Source organism: Heterodontus francisci, chromosome X (genome assembly GCF_036365525.1).
Source record: "Heterodontus francisci isolate sHetFra1 chromosome X, sHetFra1.hap1, whole genome shotgun sequence".
NCBI lineage: Eukaryota > Metazoa > Chordata > Chondrichthyes > Heterodontiformes > Heterodontidae > Heterodontus > Heterodontus francisci.
The window spans coordinates 13,815,948-13,834,822 of record NC_090421.1 but is presented as its reverse complement, the minus strand read 5'-3'; the positions used below and the strand labels follow the sequence as shown (position 1 = coordinate 13,834,822).

At 45.2% G+C, this 18,875-nt stretch overlaps 1 protein-coding gene across 1 annotated transcript in view; it reads right to left on the bottom strand.

The window, feature by feature from the left end:
• Positions 1-455: 455 nt before the first annotated feature.
• stac3 (SH3 and cysteine rich domain 3) overlaps positions 456-18,875 on the bottom strand; it is a 32,637-nt gene continuing 14,217 nt past the window's right edge. The window contains exons 8-11 of the mRNA XM_068024799.1: positions 15,786-15,889; positions 13,985-14,036; positions 9,146-9,283; positions 456-554 (exon numbers count right to left, since the gene is read on the bottom strand). Coding sequence (XP_067880900.1) covers positions 456-554; positions 9,146-9,283; positions 13,985-14,036; positions 15,786-15,889 — 393 coding nt within the window. The remainder of the gene's footprint in view (positions 555-9,145; positions 9,284-13,984; positions 14,037-15,785; positions 15,890-18,875) is intronic.

Sequence of the window (18,875 nt, the reverse complement as noted above, 5' to 3'; positions counted from 1 at the left end):
CATTTTGTCATTCAGTAACAACTCTTGCCGAATAGATTCCACAAATGCTTCCAGTTACGGGCATGGATTATGCAACTATGCAGTCACCATTTGCCTCAACCTATTCATTTATATTTTCTTAGAAATTCCTGCAAAGAGAAACAAAAATTAAAAATGAGAAGTCTCACACAAAGGTGGCAAGTTTGTGCTAGCCTAAGTACAGAAAGAAAATCAGCTATCCTTTTATCTTCAAAATAACGTTTTCCTAACACACCAAGGTATGCTTAGATCTCCCGAGCAACAGTCCTCCATTTTTGACTAGAAGATTCATTCCAGCTGGCTCGGACACAACCATGAAATACGACTTCCTCCAGACAGCCAGGTTGAGGCGGTTCCTTCAAACATGGAGAAGTTGGACACTGTTACAGGTTTGGAACAGCCATCTCAAGGCTTCTTCTCCTGGTTCTTGCACATGCTCAGATTTCTTCTAGGAAGTCAGCAGGGAACATTCCCACCTTCCTGCCAGTGAACACCTTGATGTAGCCATTCACCTCCTCTCCTTTCTGCACAACAATCTGCCACAAGTTGAAGAATACAACAATTAGAAAGATCAACGTAACATGTTCAGTCACCCACTCTCAGGCCTTGCTCTTCAACCAATTGCTTGGATGTAGTGTGCGAGAATGGCTCACGGGGCCCCTCCCTCTGGTTTTACTCCCCTTTCTGTGAGGCAACGGCCTCACCTTCACGCGGCGCGCTCCCATAGCGTAGTCGGAATTGTAAGCTCAATACGCGGGGCATTTGCTGATTTGAATCCACGTCCCACCTCCCCATGCAACCCCCAGTTGGTAGGCAGTGGGAACTAACTTAACATATAGAAAAAGGCCTGTGCCATGTGCTATTTTGCTAATTTTATATTATGTGATTTTAAGTAACTAAGAGCTCTCTGACAAAGCTGATAAACAGCAAAAAGCCATTTGGTTCAATAAGCTTGTTCCTTACTTATAGATCAACCCCAGCTACGCATGTTCTCACCATATCCCCCAATCTCTTTTCTTTCTAGAAATGCATCTAATTCTCTCTTGAATCCATTGACACTGCCTGCTTCAATATCCTTCCCTGGTAACCGAGTCCACAACCCTTCCCCTTTAGATGAAAACATTCCACCTGACTTCTCTCCTAACTTCCTGATAAGGTGCCGCACAAAAGGTTAATACACAAGGTAAGATCACATGGGGTTAGGGGCAATTTATTAGCTTGGATAGAGGGTTGGCTAACCAACAGAAAACAGAGAGTCGGGATAAATGGGTCCTTTCCTGGGGTGCCACAGGGTTCGGTCCTCGGGCCCCAACTATTTACAATCTATATTAATGACTTGGATGCAGGGATAGAAGGGACTATAGCCAAATTTGCAGATGACACTAAAATAGGTGGGATTGTAAGTTGCAATAAAGAAATAAGAAATTTACAAATGGATATGGATAGGATTTAATAAGTATTTATTTATTTTATATTAATTAACTAATTAGTGCTAGAAATGACAGTTAGAGGGGTGAAGTGCTTCACCTGTGAGATGTGGGAGGTCCGTGACGCTTCCAGCGTTCCAGCCGACTACATCTGCAGGAAGTGTACCCAGTTGCAGCTCCTCACAGACCGCATGGATCGGTTGGAGCAGCAACTGGATGCACTTCGGAGCATGCAGGTGGCGGAAAGCGTCATAGACAGGAGTTTTAGAGAAGTGGTTACACCCAAGGTGCAGGCAGATAGATGGGTGACCGCTAGAAGGGGCAGACAGTCAGTGCAGGAATCCCCTGTGGCTATCCCCCTCTCTAACAAGTATACCGTTTTGGATACTGTTGGGGGGATACCTATCAGGGGAAAACAGCAGCAGCCAGAGCAGTGGCACCACGGCTGGCACTGTTGTTCAGCAGGGAGGGACAAAGTGCAGAAGAGCAATAGTTATAGGGGACTCTATAGTCAGGGGCACAGATAGGCACTTCTGTGGACGTGAAAGAGACTCCAGGATGGTATGTTGCCTCCCTGGTGCCAGGGTCAAGGATGTCTCTGAATGGACAGGAGGCATTCTGAAGGGGGAGGGTGAACAGCCAGAGGTTGTGGTACACATCGGTACCATCGACATAGGCAGGAAGAATGATGAGGTCCTGCAGGGGGAGTTTAGGGAGTTAGGTAGAAAGTTAAAAGACACAGGATTACTCCCTGTGCCACGTGCCAGTGAGGCTAGAAATAGGAAGATAGTGCAGCTAAACACGTGGCTGAACAGCTGGTGTAGAAGGGAGGGTTTCAGATATCTGGACCATTGGGATCTCTTCAGGGACAGATGGGACCTGTACAAGAAGGACGGGTTGCATCTAAACTGGAGGGGCACAAATATCCTGGCTGCAAGGTTTGCTAGCGTCACTCGGGAGGGTTTAAACTAGTGTGGCAGGGGGGGTGGGAACCAGAGCAGTAGGACAGCAAGTGAAATAAATGAGGAGTACATAATAAATAAGGCCAGTAGGACTAAGAGGAAGAGCAGGCAGGGAGATGTTGCTGAGCACAGCGGGACTGGTGGTCTGAAGTGCATTTGTTTCAATGCAAGAAGTATAACAGGTAAGGCAGATGAACTTAGAGCTTGGATTAGTACTTGGAAATATGATGTTGTTGCTATTACAGAGACTTGGTTGAGGGAAGGGCAGGATTGGCAGCTAAATGTTCCAGGCTTTAGAAGCTTCAGGCGGGATAGAGGGGGATGTAAAAGGGGTGGGGGAGTTGCATTACTGGTTAAGGAGAATATCACAGCTGTACTGCGGGAGGACACCTCAGAGGGGTCATGCAGCGAGGCAATATGGGTGGAGCTCAGTAATAGGAAGGGTGCAGTCACGATGTTGGGGGTTTACTACAGGCCTCCCAACAGCCAGCGGGCGGTAGAGGAGCAGATATGTAGACAGATTTTGGAAAGATGTAAAGGTAACAGGGTTGTAGTGGTGGGTGATTTTAACTTCCCCTATATTGACTGGGACTCACTTAGTGCTAGGGGCTTGGATGGGGCAGAATTTGTAAGGAGCATCCAGGAGGGCTTCTTGAAACAATACGTAGAGAGTCCAACTAGGGATGGGGCCGTACTGAACCTGGTATTGGGGAATGAGCCCGGCCAGGTGATCGAAGTTTCAGTGGGGGAGCATTTCGGGAACAGTGACCATAATTCCATAGTTTTAAGGTTCTTGTGGATAAGGATAAGAGTAGTCCTTGGGTGAAGGTGCAACATTGGGGGATGGCTAATTATAACAATATTAGGCAGGGACTGAAGAATTTAGATTGGGGGAGGCTGTTTGAGGGTAAATCAACACCTGACATGTGGGAGTCTTTCAAACGTCAGTTGATTAGAATCCAGGACCAGCATGTTCCTGTGAGGAAGAAGGATAAGTTTGGCAAGTTTCGGGAACCTTGGATAACACGGGATATTGTGAGCCTCGTCAAAAAGAAAAAGGAAGCATTCGTAAGGGCTGGAAGGCTAGGAACAGACGAATCCCTTGAGGAATATAAAGACAGTAGGAAGGAACTTAAGCAAGGAGTCAGGAGGGCTAAAAGGGGTTATGAGAAGTCATTGGCAAACAGGATTAAGGAAAATCCCAAGGCTTTTTATCCGTATATAAAGAGCAAGAGGGTAACCAGGGAAAGGGTTGGCCCACTCAAGGACAGAGAAGGGAATCTATGTGTGGAGCCAGAGGAAATGGGCGAGGTACTAAATGAGTACTTTGCATCAGTATTCACCAAGGAGAAGGACTTGATGGATGATGAGCCTAGGGAAGGGAGTGTAGATAGTCTCAGTCATCTCATTATCAAAAAGGAGGTGGTGTTGGGTGTCTTGCAAAGCATTAAGGTAGATAAGTCCCCAGGGCCTGATGGGATCTACCCCAGAATACTGAGGGACGCAAGGGAAGAAATTGCTGGGGCCTTGACAGAAATCTTTGCATCCTCATTGGCTACAGGTGAGGTCCCAGAGGACTGGAGAATAGCCAATGTTGTTCCTTTGTTTAAGAAGGGTAGCAAGGATAATCCAGGAAATTATAGGCCAGTGAGCCTTACGTCAGTGGTAGGGAAATTATTAGAGAGGATTCTTCGGGACAGGATTTACTCCCATTTGGAAACAAATGGACTTATTAGCGAGAGGCAGCATGGTTTTGTGAAGGGGAGGTCGTGTCTCACTAATTGGATTGAGTTTTTTGAGGAAGTGACAAAGATGATTGATGAAGGAAGGGCAGTGGATGTTATCTATATGGACTTCAGTAAAGCCTTTGACGAGGTCCCTCATGGCAGACTGATACATAAAGTGAAGTCACATGGGATCAGAGGGGAGCTGGCAAGATGGATACAGAACTGGCTCGGTCATAGAAGACAGAGGGTAGCAGTGGAAGGGCGCTTTTCTGAATCGAGGGATGTGACTAGTGGTGTTCCGCAGGGATCAGTGCTGGGACCTTTGCTGTTTGTAGTATATATAAATGATTTGGAGGAAAATGTAGCTGGTCTGATTAGCAAGTTTGCGGATGACACAAAGGTTGGTGGAGTTGCGGACAGTGATGAGGATTGTCAGAGGATACAGCAGGATATAGATCGGTTGCAGACTTGGGTGGAGAAATGGCAGATGGAGTTTAATTTGGACAAATGTGAGGTAATGCATTTTGGAAGGTCTAATGCAGGTGGGAAGTATACAGTAAATGGCAGAACCCTTAGGAGTATTGACAGGCAGAGAGATCTGGGCGTACAGGTCCACAGGTCACTGAAAGTGGCAATGCAGGTGGATAAGGTAGTCAAGAAGGCATACGGCATGCTTCCCTTCATTGGTCGGGGCATAGAGTAAAAAAATACGCAAGTCATGCTGCAGCTGTACAGAACTTTAGTTAGGCCACACTTAGAATATTGCATGCAATTCTGGTCGCCACACTACCAGAAGGACGTGGAGGCTTTGGAGAGGGTACAGAAGAGGTTTACCAGGATGTTGTCTGGTCTGGAGGGCATTAGCTATGAGGAGAGGTTGGAAAAACTCGGATTGTTTTCATTGGAACGACGGAGATGGAGGGGCGACATGATAGAAATTTACAAAGTTATAAGCGGCATGGACAGAGTGGATAGTCAGAAGCTTTTTCCCAGGGTGGAAGAGTCAGTTACTAGGGGACATAGGTTTAAGGTGAGAGGGCCAAAGTTTAGAGGGGATGTGCGAGGCAAGTTCTTTACACAGAGGGTGGTGAGTGCCTGGAACTTGCTGCCGGGGGAGGTGGTGGAAGCAGGTACCATAGAGACGTTTAAGAGGCATCTTGACAAATACATGAATAGGATGGGAATAGAGGGATACGGATCCCGGAAGTGCAGAAGGTTTTAGTTTAGGCAGGCATCAAGATCGGCGCAGGCTCGGAGGGCCGTATGGCCTGTTCCTGTGCTGTACTGTTCTTCGTTTTGTTCTTTGTTAGGTGAATGGGCCAAAATTTGGCAGATGGATTTTAACGTGGATAAATGTGAGGTTATCCATTTTGGTCGGAAGAATAGAAAGGCAAATTATTATCTAAATGGAGAGAAACTTCAGAGTGCTTTGGTGCAGAGGGATCTGGGTGTCCTCGTGCATGAATCGCTGAAAACTAGTATGCAGGTGCAGCAGGTAATAAGGAAGGCAAATGGAATTTTGGCATTTATTGCTAAAGGAAGAGAGAGAGTATAAAAGTAGGGAAGTGTTGCTGCAACTGTACAAAGCATTAGTGAGACCGCACCTGGAGTATTGCATAAATTTTGGTCCCCTTACTTGAGGAGGGATGTAGTTGCATTGGAGGCAGTTCAGAGGAGGTTCACTAGATTGATTCCAGGACAGGTGGTCAAAATCATTTTGGGTTTTAAGAGAGTCAATAGGGAAAAGCTGTTTACACTGGTAGTTGTGATCTTGAACACGCTGCCTAACAGGGCACTGGAAGCAGATTCAATAGTAACTTTCAAAAGGGGAATTGGATAAATACGTGAAGGGGAAAATTTGCAGGGCTATGGAGAAAGAGCAGGAGAGTGGGACTAATTGGATAGCTCTTTCAGAGAGCTAGCACAGGCACGATGGGCCAAATGGCCTCCTTCTGTGCTGTATGATTTGAACTGGAGGCAGTTTCTGGGATACCTGCCCAATCTCTTTGAATCCCAAAGTGAGAAATAGTCTTTTGATCTTTTTAAATCCCAAACTGATTTTCTTTTCTCATCCCAATTTTATTTTCAGAGGAAAGACGGGATGCAATTGGGCTTCAGGATCTGGATTTCTGTATTGCTCAGCAGGCAAAACAGGAGCTAGGGAAAACGTCAGTGAAAACCCGGTGCCACATATAACCATCGAGTCATTTGTGTTGCTTTGTACCAGTTTCGACTTGTAAACACATGACACAGGAGGAGAAGGAAAGACCAGTTGGTGCACTGATGCTGTCCCATTGTGACATAACGTAACATGCGTTCCCCACCATCTTGCACAATCAGGCAGTGTATTGGGAATAGCCAAGAAAATACAGAGGAAAAGCTTTCGGCCAATTTAGGTAAAGTCACGGAAAGTCCTCTCTCGTCTACAAAGATGGTCAAGCTAGCTGCAAGAGATCAAGATTATTGGTCCCCTTAGCTCTCAGTGAACTCACCTGCGATCCAGAGGTAGAGACATGTGCGTTTCTCAGGAGCTTGTGCAGCCCCCCCTGAACATTTACACTGATTCTGCACTCATTGCACAAGCTGGCAATTGATTCCAGAGGTCAGCAAATTATTGCGAGAAGCAGTGATTTGTAGTCTAGAGTCATAGAATTACACGGCCCTGAAGGAGGCCATTCGGTCCATTGTGACTGTACTGGCCATTTAAAAGAGCTATCCAATCAATCCCACTCCCTCCTGCTCTTTCCCCATAGCCCTGCAACTTTTTGCCCTTCAAGTATTTATCCAATTCCCCTTTGAAAGTGACTATTGAATCTGCTTCCACCACCCTTTCAGCCAGGTCTGTGCTTTCATAACGTATACCTATGTCCCTGTCTTTCTGGTAAACTTTTTAATCCAGTGAAACCTGTGTTTACCATAGCTCCTGTTAAAATTGATTTCATAATAAACCGGATTCGCAGTTTAAAGCCTGAGAAATACAGGCTGTCAGAGTGTTGTTTGTCCATCTATTGAAGGGGGTAACAGGTGGCCTGTATTATAATCGTTAGTGTAGCAAGAGTGTATGGACTTCATTTTTCAGCCAGGGTTCACCACTTCCTGGAATACTTGCCCCTTATGGTCATGTTTGGGTTCATAGGAAGCATGCAGTTTGCCTGTAGAAGTGGTCCCTTAACAATGGGCATGGGGACAAGTGTTAAAGGGCATTTGAATTACTGTAAGAACAAATGAAACAGGAGCAGGTGTAGGCCATTCGGCCCCTCAAGCCTGCTCCGCCATTCAATAAGATCATGGCTGATCTGATCCTGGCCTCATTTCCACTTTTCCTGCCTGCCCCCCATAACCCTTGACTCCCTCTGTCTAACTCAGCCCTGAATATATTCAATGGCCCAGCCTCCACTGCTCTCTGGGGTAGAGAATTCCAAAGATTAACCACCCTCTGAGAGAAGAAATTCCTCCCCATCTCTGTCTTAAATGGGAGACTCCTTATTCTGAAACTGTGCCCCCTAGTTCTAGACTCCTCTCGAGGGGAAACATCCTCTCAGTATCTACCCTGTCACGCCCCCTCAGAATCATATATGTTTCAATAAGATCACCTCTCATTCTTCTAAACTCCAATGAGTATAGGCCCAACCTGTTCAACCTTTCCTCATAAGACAACCCCTTCATCCCAGGAATCAGCCCAGTGAACCTTCTCTGAACTGTCTCCAATACAAGTACATCCCTCCTTATATAAGGAGACCAAAACTGTACACAGTACTCTAGGTGTGGTCTCACCAACACCCTGTACAGTTGTAGCAAGACTTCCCTACTTTTATACTTCATTCCCCTTGCAATAAATACCAACATTCCATTTGTCTTCCTAATTACTTGCTGTACCTGCATGCTAACTTTTTGTGATTCATGTACGAGGACACCCAGATCCCTCTGTACCCCAGCATTCTGTAGTCGCTTTCCCTTTAATATTCTACTTTTCTATTCTTCCCACCAAAGTGGACAACCTCATATTTTCCCACATTATACTCCATCTGCGAAATGTTTGCCCACTCACTTAACCTACCTATGTCCCTTTGCAGACTCTCTGTGTTCTCCTCACAACTTGCTTTCCCACCTATCTTTGTATCATCAGCAAATTTGGCTACAATACACTCGGTCCCTTAATCTGAGTCATTAATATAGATTGTCAATAGTTGAGGCCCCAGCACTGATCCCTGTGGCACTCCACTAGTTACAGTTTGCCAACCTGAAAATTACCCATTTATCCTGACTCTGTTTCCTGTTAGTTAGCCAATCCTCTATTCATGCTAATATATTACCCCCAACATCATGAGTTCTTATCTTGTCCACTAACCTTTGATATAGTATCTTATTGAATGCCTTTTGGAAATCCAAATACACTACATCTACTGGTTCCCCTTTATCCACCCTGCTTGTTACATCCTCAAAGAACTCTAATAAAGTTGTCAAACATAATGGTTTCCTACTTTCTGTCTCCCACCTTTCTTGAATAGGGGCGTTACATTTGCTGTTTTCCAAACCACTGGGACCGTTCCAGAATCCAGGGAATTTTGGAAGATTACAACCAATGCATCCACTATCTCTGCAGTCACTCTTTTAAGACCCTAGGATGCAGGCCATCAGGTCCAGGGGACTTGTCACCTATTAGTTTGCCTAGTCCTTTTCCCTATTAATAATGATTCTTTTAAGTTTCTCACTCCCTTTCGCCCCCTGGTTTTCTACTATTCTTGGGATATTTTTAGTGTCTTCTACCTTGAAGACGGATACAAAATATTTGTTCAAAGTCTCTGCCATTTCCTTGTTTCCCATTATTAATTCCCCAGTCTCATCCTCTAAGGGACTAATGTTTACTTTAGCTATAATAAAAATAAGAAACGCTGGAAATACTCAGCAGGTCTGGCAGCATCTGTGGAGAGAGAAGCAGAGTTAACGTTTCAGGTCAGTGACCCTTCATCAGAACTACTTGACTGCAGCTACTCTCTTCCACTTAACGTACCTGATCTTTCTTCAGGGTAATCTGGCCCATTTCCTTGTTGCCAACAAATGACCGGATAACTTTATGAACACGTTCTCCTGCACGAACTCTTATGATGTAGTTTGCTGGGAAGTATCCAGCCTTCTCGCCGATTCTCCCCTGAAATGGAGGGTTGCTTGAGTCAGATACATTTACGACTGCAATCAGTCACGAATATCCTATTTGCACTGCAGTGCTGCTGTTCTATACATCCTGCACACTCATGACAACCATGCTGCATGTGATTCACAGTCAAACCAAGTTTTGGTATTGCTAACAGAGACCCTGGGCTGGATCTTGTGCTCAGCCCGATGTCGGGTTACGTGGCGGGGTCGGGGGATGGGAGGGGGGGGCTGGGGAAGGCCGGAGAATTGGAGCAGCAGCGTCCGCCATGGAACCCACCTTCGCTTTCCTGTCAGGGGTCTCCGCTGCATTCTGAGTATAGATGGAGGGGCGGAAGGGGTTAACTCTGCATTCAGTGTATACTTGGAGGGGGGGGGGAGCGGGGGGAATGGGGGCAACTCTGCAAAAAGTTTGCAGGGCTGGCAGCCTTTTAACAGTGGCACCAGCACCTGCTCACGAATCAGGTTATGCCATTCACGGCGTTGCTGAGGCCACCCCCACCACCATCAATGTGCTAAGTGCCTGCCCAGCACAGAATCGCAGGAGCGCAGCGGCGCGGCTCCCGTGCGGGGTGGCCACCATTTTCTGCACCAGCTGCCATTCCTGGTGGCAGGACAACAAAATCCAGCCCCCAGTGTGGCCTTTTGTCCCAGAAGAAGTCGATGAGTTTCTTCTGTACCTTGGTGACAAACTCAGGGGGAGGGATCATAGTGACCAACTGGTACCACAGCACAGTGGCCACCAGTTGGTTTATGACCAGTGCTTACCCCTGTAGGGCACCACTCTGAGCAGTCCTATCCAGCGCCCCCCTAGGCGAGTGGTGACTTTCACCTCCAGCTCTTACCAGTTTGCTCACCAGGCATCCACAGCAGGACTAAGATAGACTGTCAGGTAGAGGAGGTGGGTGGTGCTCCAGGCAAAATGCCCGAGCTCCTCCGGCAGGGAGTCCAGCCGCCACTGACCCACCAGGAGTCCAGAACGTTTTTCCCAGTTGATCCTGGCAGAGGATGCCGCAGAGTCGACCTGTTAACACTCACGCATCCTCCGCAGGTCAACGGGATCGGCGTAAGCTGCGAGGACGACTTCCACGTTCGGCCTGTGCAAAGCCAGTCCCGTCAACGTGTCAACAGGAAAGGCGCCACACAGAAGGCATATAACTGGCCAGACATGGGGCACCTCTTAACCACTCCTCTCTCAAAGCAAAGGGGTGCCGTCAAAGACCTGTTCACCTTAATCAGACACTCCATGGATCATACGTTCCAGGAGGTGGTCACCCCACAGAGGGTGAAAGTTCAGGAGAGTGGCCATCTGGAAGAGCAGGAAGTGCAGGAATCTTCGAGTCGTGTGCCATTCTCAAACCAGTACTCAACTTCGGAGATTGCTGGGAGTGACGACACTTTGAAGGAGTGCAGTCCAGACCATGGCACCAAAGGGCTTACTTTAAGGAGGAGATGTTTCAGGTATAGGCTAGGAACATTTCAACAAGGGTGAAAGGTAGGGGAACCAAAGCCAGGGCTCCTTGGATGACGAGGGAGATACAGAATATGATGAAACAAAAAAAAAGAGGCTGTATGATGCGTGTCAGATGAATTCTTCAAGCGAGAACTAGGGCAAATACAATAAGTTGAAAGGGGAAGTGAAGAGGAAAATAAGATTGACAAACAGAGAACATACAAATAGAATGGCAATTAATATAAAAGGGAACCCAAAAATGTTCTACAGGCATGTAAATAGTAAGCGGGTAATAAGAGGCGGGCTGAGGTCAATTAGGAACAAAGAGGGTGATATATGCTTAGAGTTTCAGGGCAAGGCTAGAATACTTAATGAGTACTTTGTATCAGTGTTTACTAAGGAAAAGAATGCTGACAAAATATCAGTAGAAACGGAGATGGTAGAGGTAATGGATGGGGTGAAAATTGATAAGAAGCATGGACTGAAAAGGCTGACTATGTTTAGAGTGGATAAGTCACCTGGTCCGGATGACTTGCAATCCAGGTTGCTAAAGGAAGAGGGGGTGGAGATAGCGGAAGGGCTTGTCATAGTCTTCCAATCTTCCCTAGATACAGGGAGGTGCCAGAGGATTGGACAGTGGCAAATGTGACACCCTTATTCAAGAAAGGGTGTAAGGACATTCCTAGTAACTACAGGCTGCTCAGTTTAATATCAGTGGTGGGTGAGGTTTTAGAAACAATAATCAGGGAAAAAGTCAACAGGTACTTGGAGAGGTTTGAATTAATTAAGGAGAGCCAGCACAGATTTGTAAAAGGCAGATCATGCTTGACTATTCTAATTGAGTTTTTTGATGAAGTAACAAAGGTTGATGAAGGGAATGCAATGGATGTTGTCTCTATGGATTTTCAGAAAGCGTTTTGACAAAGTACCTCATAAAATGCTGGTTAACAAAATTGAGGATGGTTAGTGCCAGCTTGGATAAAAGATTGGCTTAAGAACAGAAAACAGTGAGTGGTGGTAAATGGTTATTTTTCAGACTGGAGGATGGTAGACAATAGTGTTCCCCAAGGGTCAGTGCTAGGACCACTGCTTATATTTTGCTATATTATAAATGACTTGGATCTTGGAATACAGAGTAAAATTTCAAAATTTGCCGATGATACTGAACTTGGAGGAGTGGTAAACAGTGAGGATGATACAATAATCAATTGCAACAGGACACAGATAGGCTTGCAAAATGGGCAGACAAGTGGCAGATGGAATTTAATGCAGAGAAGTGTGAGGTGATGCATTTGGGCAGAAGGGATAGGGAGAGACAATATAGACTTAATGGAACAGTTCTAAAGAGTGTACAGGGACAGAGGGACCTGGGGGTGCATGTGCATAGATTTTTGAAGCTGGTAGGACATATTGAGAAAGCGGTTAGCAAAGCATATGGGATCTTGGGCTTCATAAATAGACATATTGAGTACAAAAGCAGGGAAATTACATTGAACCTGTATAACGCTCTGGTTAGGCCACTACTGGTGTATTGCGTGCAGCTCTAGTCACCACACTTTAGGAAGGATGTGAGGGTCCTTGAGAGGGTGCAGAGGAGATTTACCAGAATGGTTCCAGGGATGAGGGATTTTAGCTACAAGGTTAGGTTGGAGAAGCTGGTGTTGTTCTCCTTGGAGCGAAGGAGATTGAGGGGAGATTTGATAGAGGTGTACAAGATTATGACAGGTTTAGATAAGGTAGACAAAGAAAAACTGTTCTCATTAACTGATGATACAATGACTAGAGGACACAGATTGAAGGTTTTGGGCAAGAGATGCAGTGGGGGATGTGAGGAAGAAACTTTTTATGCAGCGAGTGGTAATGACCTGGAACTCATTGCCTATGAGGGTGGTGGAAACACAGACGATGAATGATTTCAAAAGGAAGTTGCTTAGGCACTTGAGGGAATACAGCGGGGAAATGGGACTGACCGGACTGCTGTACAGAGAGCAAGCATGGACTCGATGGGCTGAATGACCTCCTCCTGTGCATAATGACACTATTATTCTAGTTACACATTACAAGCATGCAGCTCTTAACCCAATAACCACAGTTTCAGTCTGTGTCTATTTATAGGAGCACACGTGAATCTCCATTTAATGCCCACCACCTGCATACAATTAAACACAACTAACAAGATAGAATCTACTTCATCAGAATTTAAAAAAACAATAAAAGAGCTATTACACTACTGGGTGTATACTATAGGTCACCATATAGTGGGAAGGAGATAGAGGAGCACATTTGCAGGTAAATCTCAGAAAGATGCAAGAACTATAGAGTAGTGATAATAGGGGACTTCAATTATCTTAATATAGACTGGAATAGTAACAGTGTAAAGGGCAAAGAGGAAGAGGAACTCCTGAAATATGTACGAGAACTTTTTTGCTCAGTGTGTTTTCAGCCCAATGATGCATGTTAGGTTAATAATACAATGGAGAACCAAGCTGAATATAGAATGTACAAAGGAGATCTGAAAAAGCAAATAAGAGAGGCAAAGAGAGAGTATGAGAAAAGATCAGCAGCTAACATAAAAGGGAATTCAAAATTCGTTTATCAACACATAAATAGTAAAAGGGTAGTCAAAGGAAGGGTGGGGTGAATAGGGATCAAAAATGAGACCTTGTCGAAGCAGAGTGCATGGTTAAGATACTAAATGAGCAACTATCTTCACTAAAGAAGAGGATGCTGCCAATGTCTCATAAAGGAGGTAGTCAAGAGATTAGATAGGATAAAAATTAGAGACTTAAAAGGTTGGCAGCATTCAAAGTAGAAAAGTGATGGGGAAGCTTTTGGAGACAATAATCTGAGACAAAATTAATTTTCGCTTGCAAACATAGGGCTAATAAAAGACAGCCAGGAAAATGGTGTGTGACCAACTTGATTGAGTGATTTGATGAAGTAACAGGGATTGATGAGGGTACTGTGGTTGATATTGTGTATATGGACTGTGGATACAAAAACAAGGAGGTTATTCTAAACTTTTATAAAACACTGCTTAAGCCTCCGCAAAGCCAGGATGAAACTTCTTAACTGCTAAGAGTGTGAAACCTTTCTTTACAGCAACAGACAGAGGAATTTCATGCAAACGCCTCAACATATTCATTACTGAAGCCATGCAGCACTACTTCAGTCCAGGGGATGTGCGACGCGCATTTGCATGAATTGTGAGGAGTAAGTCTACAGTACCTCTATAACACAACTTACCTTCCACCATTCCTCATTGGAGTCGTCAAAGACAGTGACTCTGTCCCCTGCACTGTAAAAGAAAGTATGAGTTAGGCCTTGAGTATTGTATTACTGAATCAGGACTGCCAGTCACCATTCCTTGAACATCTAGAGCACACCCTTAACACTATTAGAATTCTGCTTTCAACTCCAAACTAATTGCCCGATGCAACCTCTCCATGAGCTACAATTGTGCGCGGCTAGAGTTGCAAATTCTGGTTGGACATATTCCTGCATCTTTCATCATATGACCACCCACCAGTCAAACAGCCCTTTTCCCCCAATCTCTAATATTTTTATAACAAATAAACAAACGTGTTCAAAGAAAATGAAAAAAAAACCACAGCATTTTTTTAAATGCCCCATGATCTTTTTCCCAGTGTCCAGGAGATTAATTCTTTATTCCTGGAAACTCCAGGACCTTCCTGGAGGATTGGCAACCCCTGTGTGTAGCTCAGCCTCGCACAGTCTCCAATCATTGCGATTGCAGCTCTAACCTTAACCCTTCAGGTGCCTCAGTTGAGTTTAATCTTCCAGACGCCATCAGCTTTCAGAAGTTGCTGCTGTGTGTATCAGTCAGCAGATCCTCACTGCTCTTTGAAGAGTTTTTTAAAAAATGTGTCACAGATTGACCTGGTGACCTCTAGGATCTCCATTACCTAGACTTTCAGGTGGTAGGAGAAACCAGTCTTTCCAAGCCCATTCTCAGCCAATGAAAAATGGATGGCAAGAGGGAAGAGAAGGAACATTACTGCACTCTGTATTTAGATCTTTTGGAAAAAATAGTCACCTTTTGCCACCTAATCTACGTTTTGTAAATATTAATTAAATAAATAGAACAGGAAAAAGACACGCAGACACACACTCATTGGCTGATCCATCACAACAATCATCCAGGCACCCACCCAAACACCCATCAATCCGTCCACTTACCCACACACTGACTCATCCTGCCTTTGATCCACCCAGCTGCCTGTCTCTCACGCCATCAACCCGCCCACCCATGCATCCAACCATAATGTATGTAATACTGGAAGTATTAGTCCTCAGTCGAGCTGAACACCCAATAATAACCTGAGGTTAAATATAAAGGAGAGGTTGCAAATGTGGACTTTTGAAATAAGAACAGAAAACGGTGGGAATTCGACATCATAGAAACGTACGACACAGAAGGAGGCCCATCATGTCTGTGCCGGCTGAAAAACAACTATCCAGCCTAATCCCACTTTCCAGCTCTCGTAGAATCATAGAAAGGGTTGTCATTAAAACTCAAACCAAAACATTAGAACCGTATAAAAGTTACGGCACAGAAAGAGGCCATTCAGCCCATCATGTCTGTGCCACCTGATAAAACGAGCTGCCCATTCTAATCCCACCTTCCAGCACCTGGTCCGTAGCCTTGCAGGTTACAGCACTTCAGGTGCATATCCAGGTGCCTTTTAATAGAATTGAGGGTTTCTGCCTCCACCACCGTCCCTGGCAGTGAATTCCAGACACCAACCACCCTCTGGGTGAAAAAGTTTTTCCTCATGTCCCCACCAATCCTTAATCATCTTAAATCACCAAAATTAGTTAGTCGTAACTCGGTAAACTAAATGCATTTTTAAAAGGGCTCCTGAGGGGAGGGTCCATCTTTAAAAATGATAGCAAGGCTTGCTCTTTAAAAAGGAGCATGATGGGTACGCTCCCTCGTTCAGGGCTGATTGACGAGTCTTGCACAAAAGAACTGCATGAAGCCCAGAATAAAAGATATCAGAAGATGTGCCGAGGTAGAACTTACTGGAAATCCAGATCATCCTTCTCCTGTGCTTTGTATCTGTACAATGCTACGAAATAGTGAGTCTGTGCGAAGCCGCCTCGCATACCTGGCTGCGGCTTTTTGTTCTGTCCAAGGAGAAAAGAAGACAATAGTTGAAACATTTTATGTATGAGAATATGAGCGGAAAGAATCAGCATTTCTGGACTGAACACATACATGTGGCTGGACTTTAACTGGGTTTTTTTTTCTCCAACATTCCCTCCTCCTCTCTGGAATTGTGCTATGATATGATACTACTGGTGCTAGCTGCCCTCCAGCAAGTGGCCATTCTTTGAGAGCCGAGATAATGGCTGTTGACAGGCTATTTGGAGGTAAAGGGGTATCACAGTCACAGGGTAGCAACCTGCAGCAGGGGTTCTGGCTGATTTTTCTCCTTCTTTGCCTGGGGCGAAGGGAAAGCCTGTACTTCCCCTCTGGGCCTACTTGGACTGAGATCGGCCCAGGCCCTAGAATGGACCAGGGATCACTCTGGCTTCTGGAGCTCAAGACCACACATTGCACGTACCCACTGGAAAAAGCATTAGTAAACACTACTTACCAGGTCACTTTATAGAATGCACTGAAATAGAGAACAGTGAGAGCACAGCTGGAGGCAAACATTAAGACTCAGGCTATAGCGCAGTCTCCAAGCAGGTTCTATACTTAAGTAGGGGATGAGGGCAGGGTTGAACTGCAAGCCAATGATGAGCACCATGAAATCTGGCTCTTTAAGTATCAGTGCCTGAAGGCGAATGAAAGTCCTCTTGCCATTATTTTAATGTTGGTCCTAACCCATGACCATGGAAACACAGAAGCTGGAGTAGGCCATTCAGCCCCTCGAGTCTGCTCTGCCAGTTAATCACATCATTGCTGATCTGTACATCAATTCCATAACCCTTGATGATACCCTTACCAAACAAAAATCTATCAATCACAGTCTCGAAAGCTCCAATTGATCCCCAACATCCATAGCCTTTTGGGGAGAGGGTTCTAGATTTTCGCTACCCTTTGTACAAAAAGGTTTTTCTCTCCTGAGTGGCCTAGCTTTCATTTTAAGATTGGCCTGTCATGTTCTGGGTTTCCCCACCAGAGGAAGTAGTTTCTCCATATCTGCCCTATCGAATCCTGTTAACATTTTAAACACCTCGATCAGATCACCCCTCAGCCTACAAAACTCGTGGTAGTTTATGTGACTTGTCCTCATAATTTCACCCTTGAAACAGGCTAACACCTCCATGAAGTTGGTGGACAAAAGAATTTCATTGGCATCAAGTAGATGATAGTTAAAGAGCCAAAGATGATTGGCGGAATGCTAGAGTTTAGTATTCTCGGGCGGGACCCACCCCCCCCCACAATTTCTTATCTGATACTCGGAACATTACACACTGGCAACTCAGACGCACCCACTTTGCCAGCACATATGCCATCATGCCAGGAGAGTTCAGCTCTAAAACTTACCCGTATAGTGGGCAACCATGCTGGCTCTGTACTGGAGCAGGGAACTGAATGAAGTAGCAGGCCAAGGGCCAGGAATATCATAGAATCATACAGCACAGAAGGAGGCCATTCGTCCCATCATGTTCTTTGGAAGAGCTATCCAATTAGTCCCAATCCCCTGGTCTTTCCCCATAGCCCCTATCCTAAACCCTTGTCCCCTATTCCATACCCACTATCTCCTACCTTTATCCTATACCCCTTTCTCCTATCCTATACCCTTCGCCTGCCATTCCCATATCCCATACTCCCTACCATATCCGCATGTCCCCAATCAGCTATCCCATGCCCACTGCTCCCCAGCCCCTCGAATGCAAGACCTTCAGTAGATACTGTAATTTAAATAGGGAAGAATCAGAAAGAAAATTAGGGTTGGAGCACAGTTTGAGGGAAACTCAGGGAGGTATCATGCCAGTCTAAAATATGCACCAAACTACAATCAACAACAACTTACATTTATCTCATGCCTTTAATGGAATAAAATGTCCCAAGGCACTTCACAGGAACATTATAAAACAAAATTTGACACTGAGCCACATAAGGAGATATTAGGTCCGATGACCAAAAGCTTGGTCAAAGAGGTAGGTTTTAAGAAGCGTCTTAAGGGAGGAAAGCGAGGTGGAGGGGATATAGGAAGGGTATTTCAGAGCTTAGGGCCAAGGCAGCTGAAGTTACAGCCACCAATGGTGGGGCGTTTAAAATCAGGGATGTACAAGAGGCCAGAATTAGAGGAGTGCAGATATCTCAGAGGGTTGTAGAGGCTGGAGGAGGTTACAGAGATAGGGAGGGGTGAGGCCATGGAGGGATTTGAAAACAAGGATGAGAATTGTAAAATGCAAGAGGTTGCTTGACCAGGAGACAATGTAGGTCAGCGAGCACAGGAGTGATAGGGAACAGGACTTAGTACGAGGTAAGGCACGAGCGGCAGTGTTTTGGATGACCTCAAGTTTACAAAGTGTAGAATCTTCTGATTCCAGAGCAATTCCATGACGATATTCTTCAGTCCTTTCTTTTGGCTTTGCTAGGAGGAGATGGGCATTGGGGAAGCTCACTTCAGGAGAAGTAGATAATCAAGAAAAGGTAGAATCATAGAATCTTATAGCACAGAAAGAGGCCATTCAGCCCATCAGGACTGTGCTGGCTCTTGAAAGAGCTATCCAATTAACCCCGCTCCTTTACTCTTTTCCCATAGCCCTGTCATTTTTTTCTTTTTAAGCATTTATCCATTTCCCTTTTGAATTATTGAATCTGCTTCCGCCGCCCTTTCAGGCAGTACATTCCAGATCACAACAACTCAATGCATTAAAAAAATTTTCATCTCTTCCCCTGGTTCTTTTGCCAATCACTTTAAGTCTGTGCCTTCTGGTAACCGACCCGCCTTCCAGTGGAAACTGTTTCTCCTTATTCTACTCTATCTAAACCCTGCATAATTACAAATACTTCTATTGAATCTCTGATCTAAGGAGAACAATCTCAGTTTCTCTAGCCTCTCCGCATAATTGAAGTCCCTCATCCCTGGTATCATTCTGGTAAATCTCCTCTGCACCCTCTTCTAGGCCTTGACATCCTTCTTAAAGT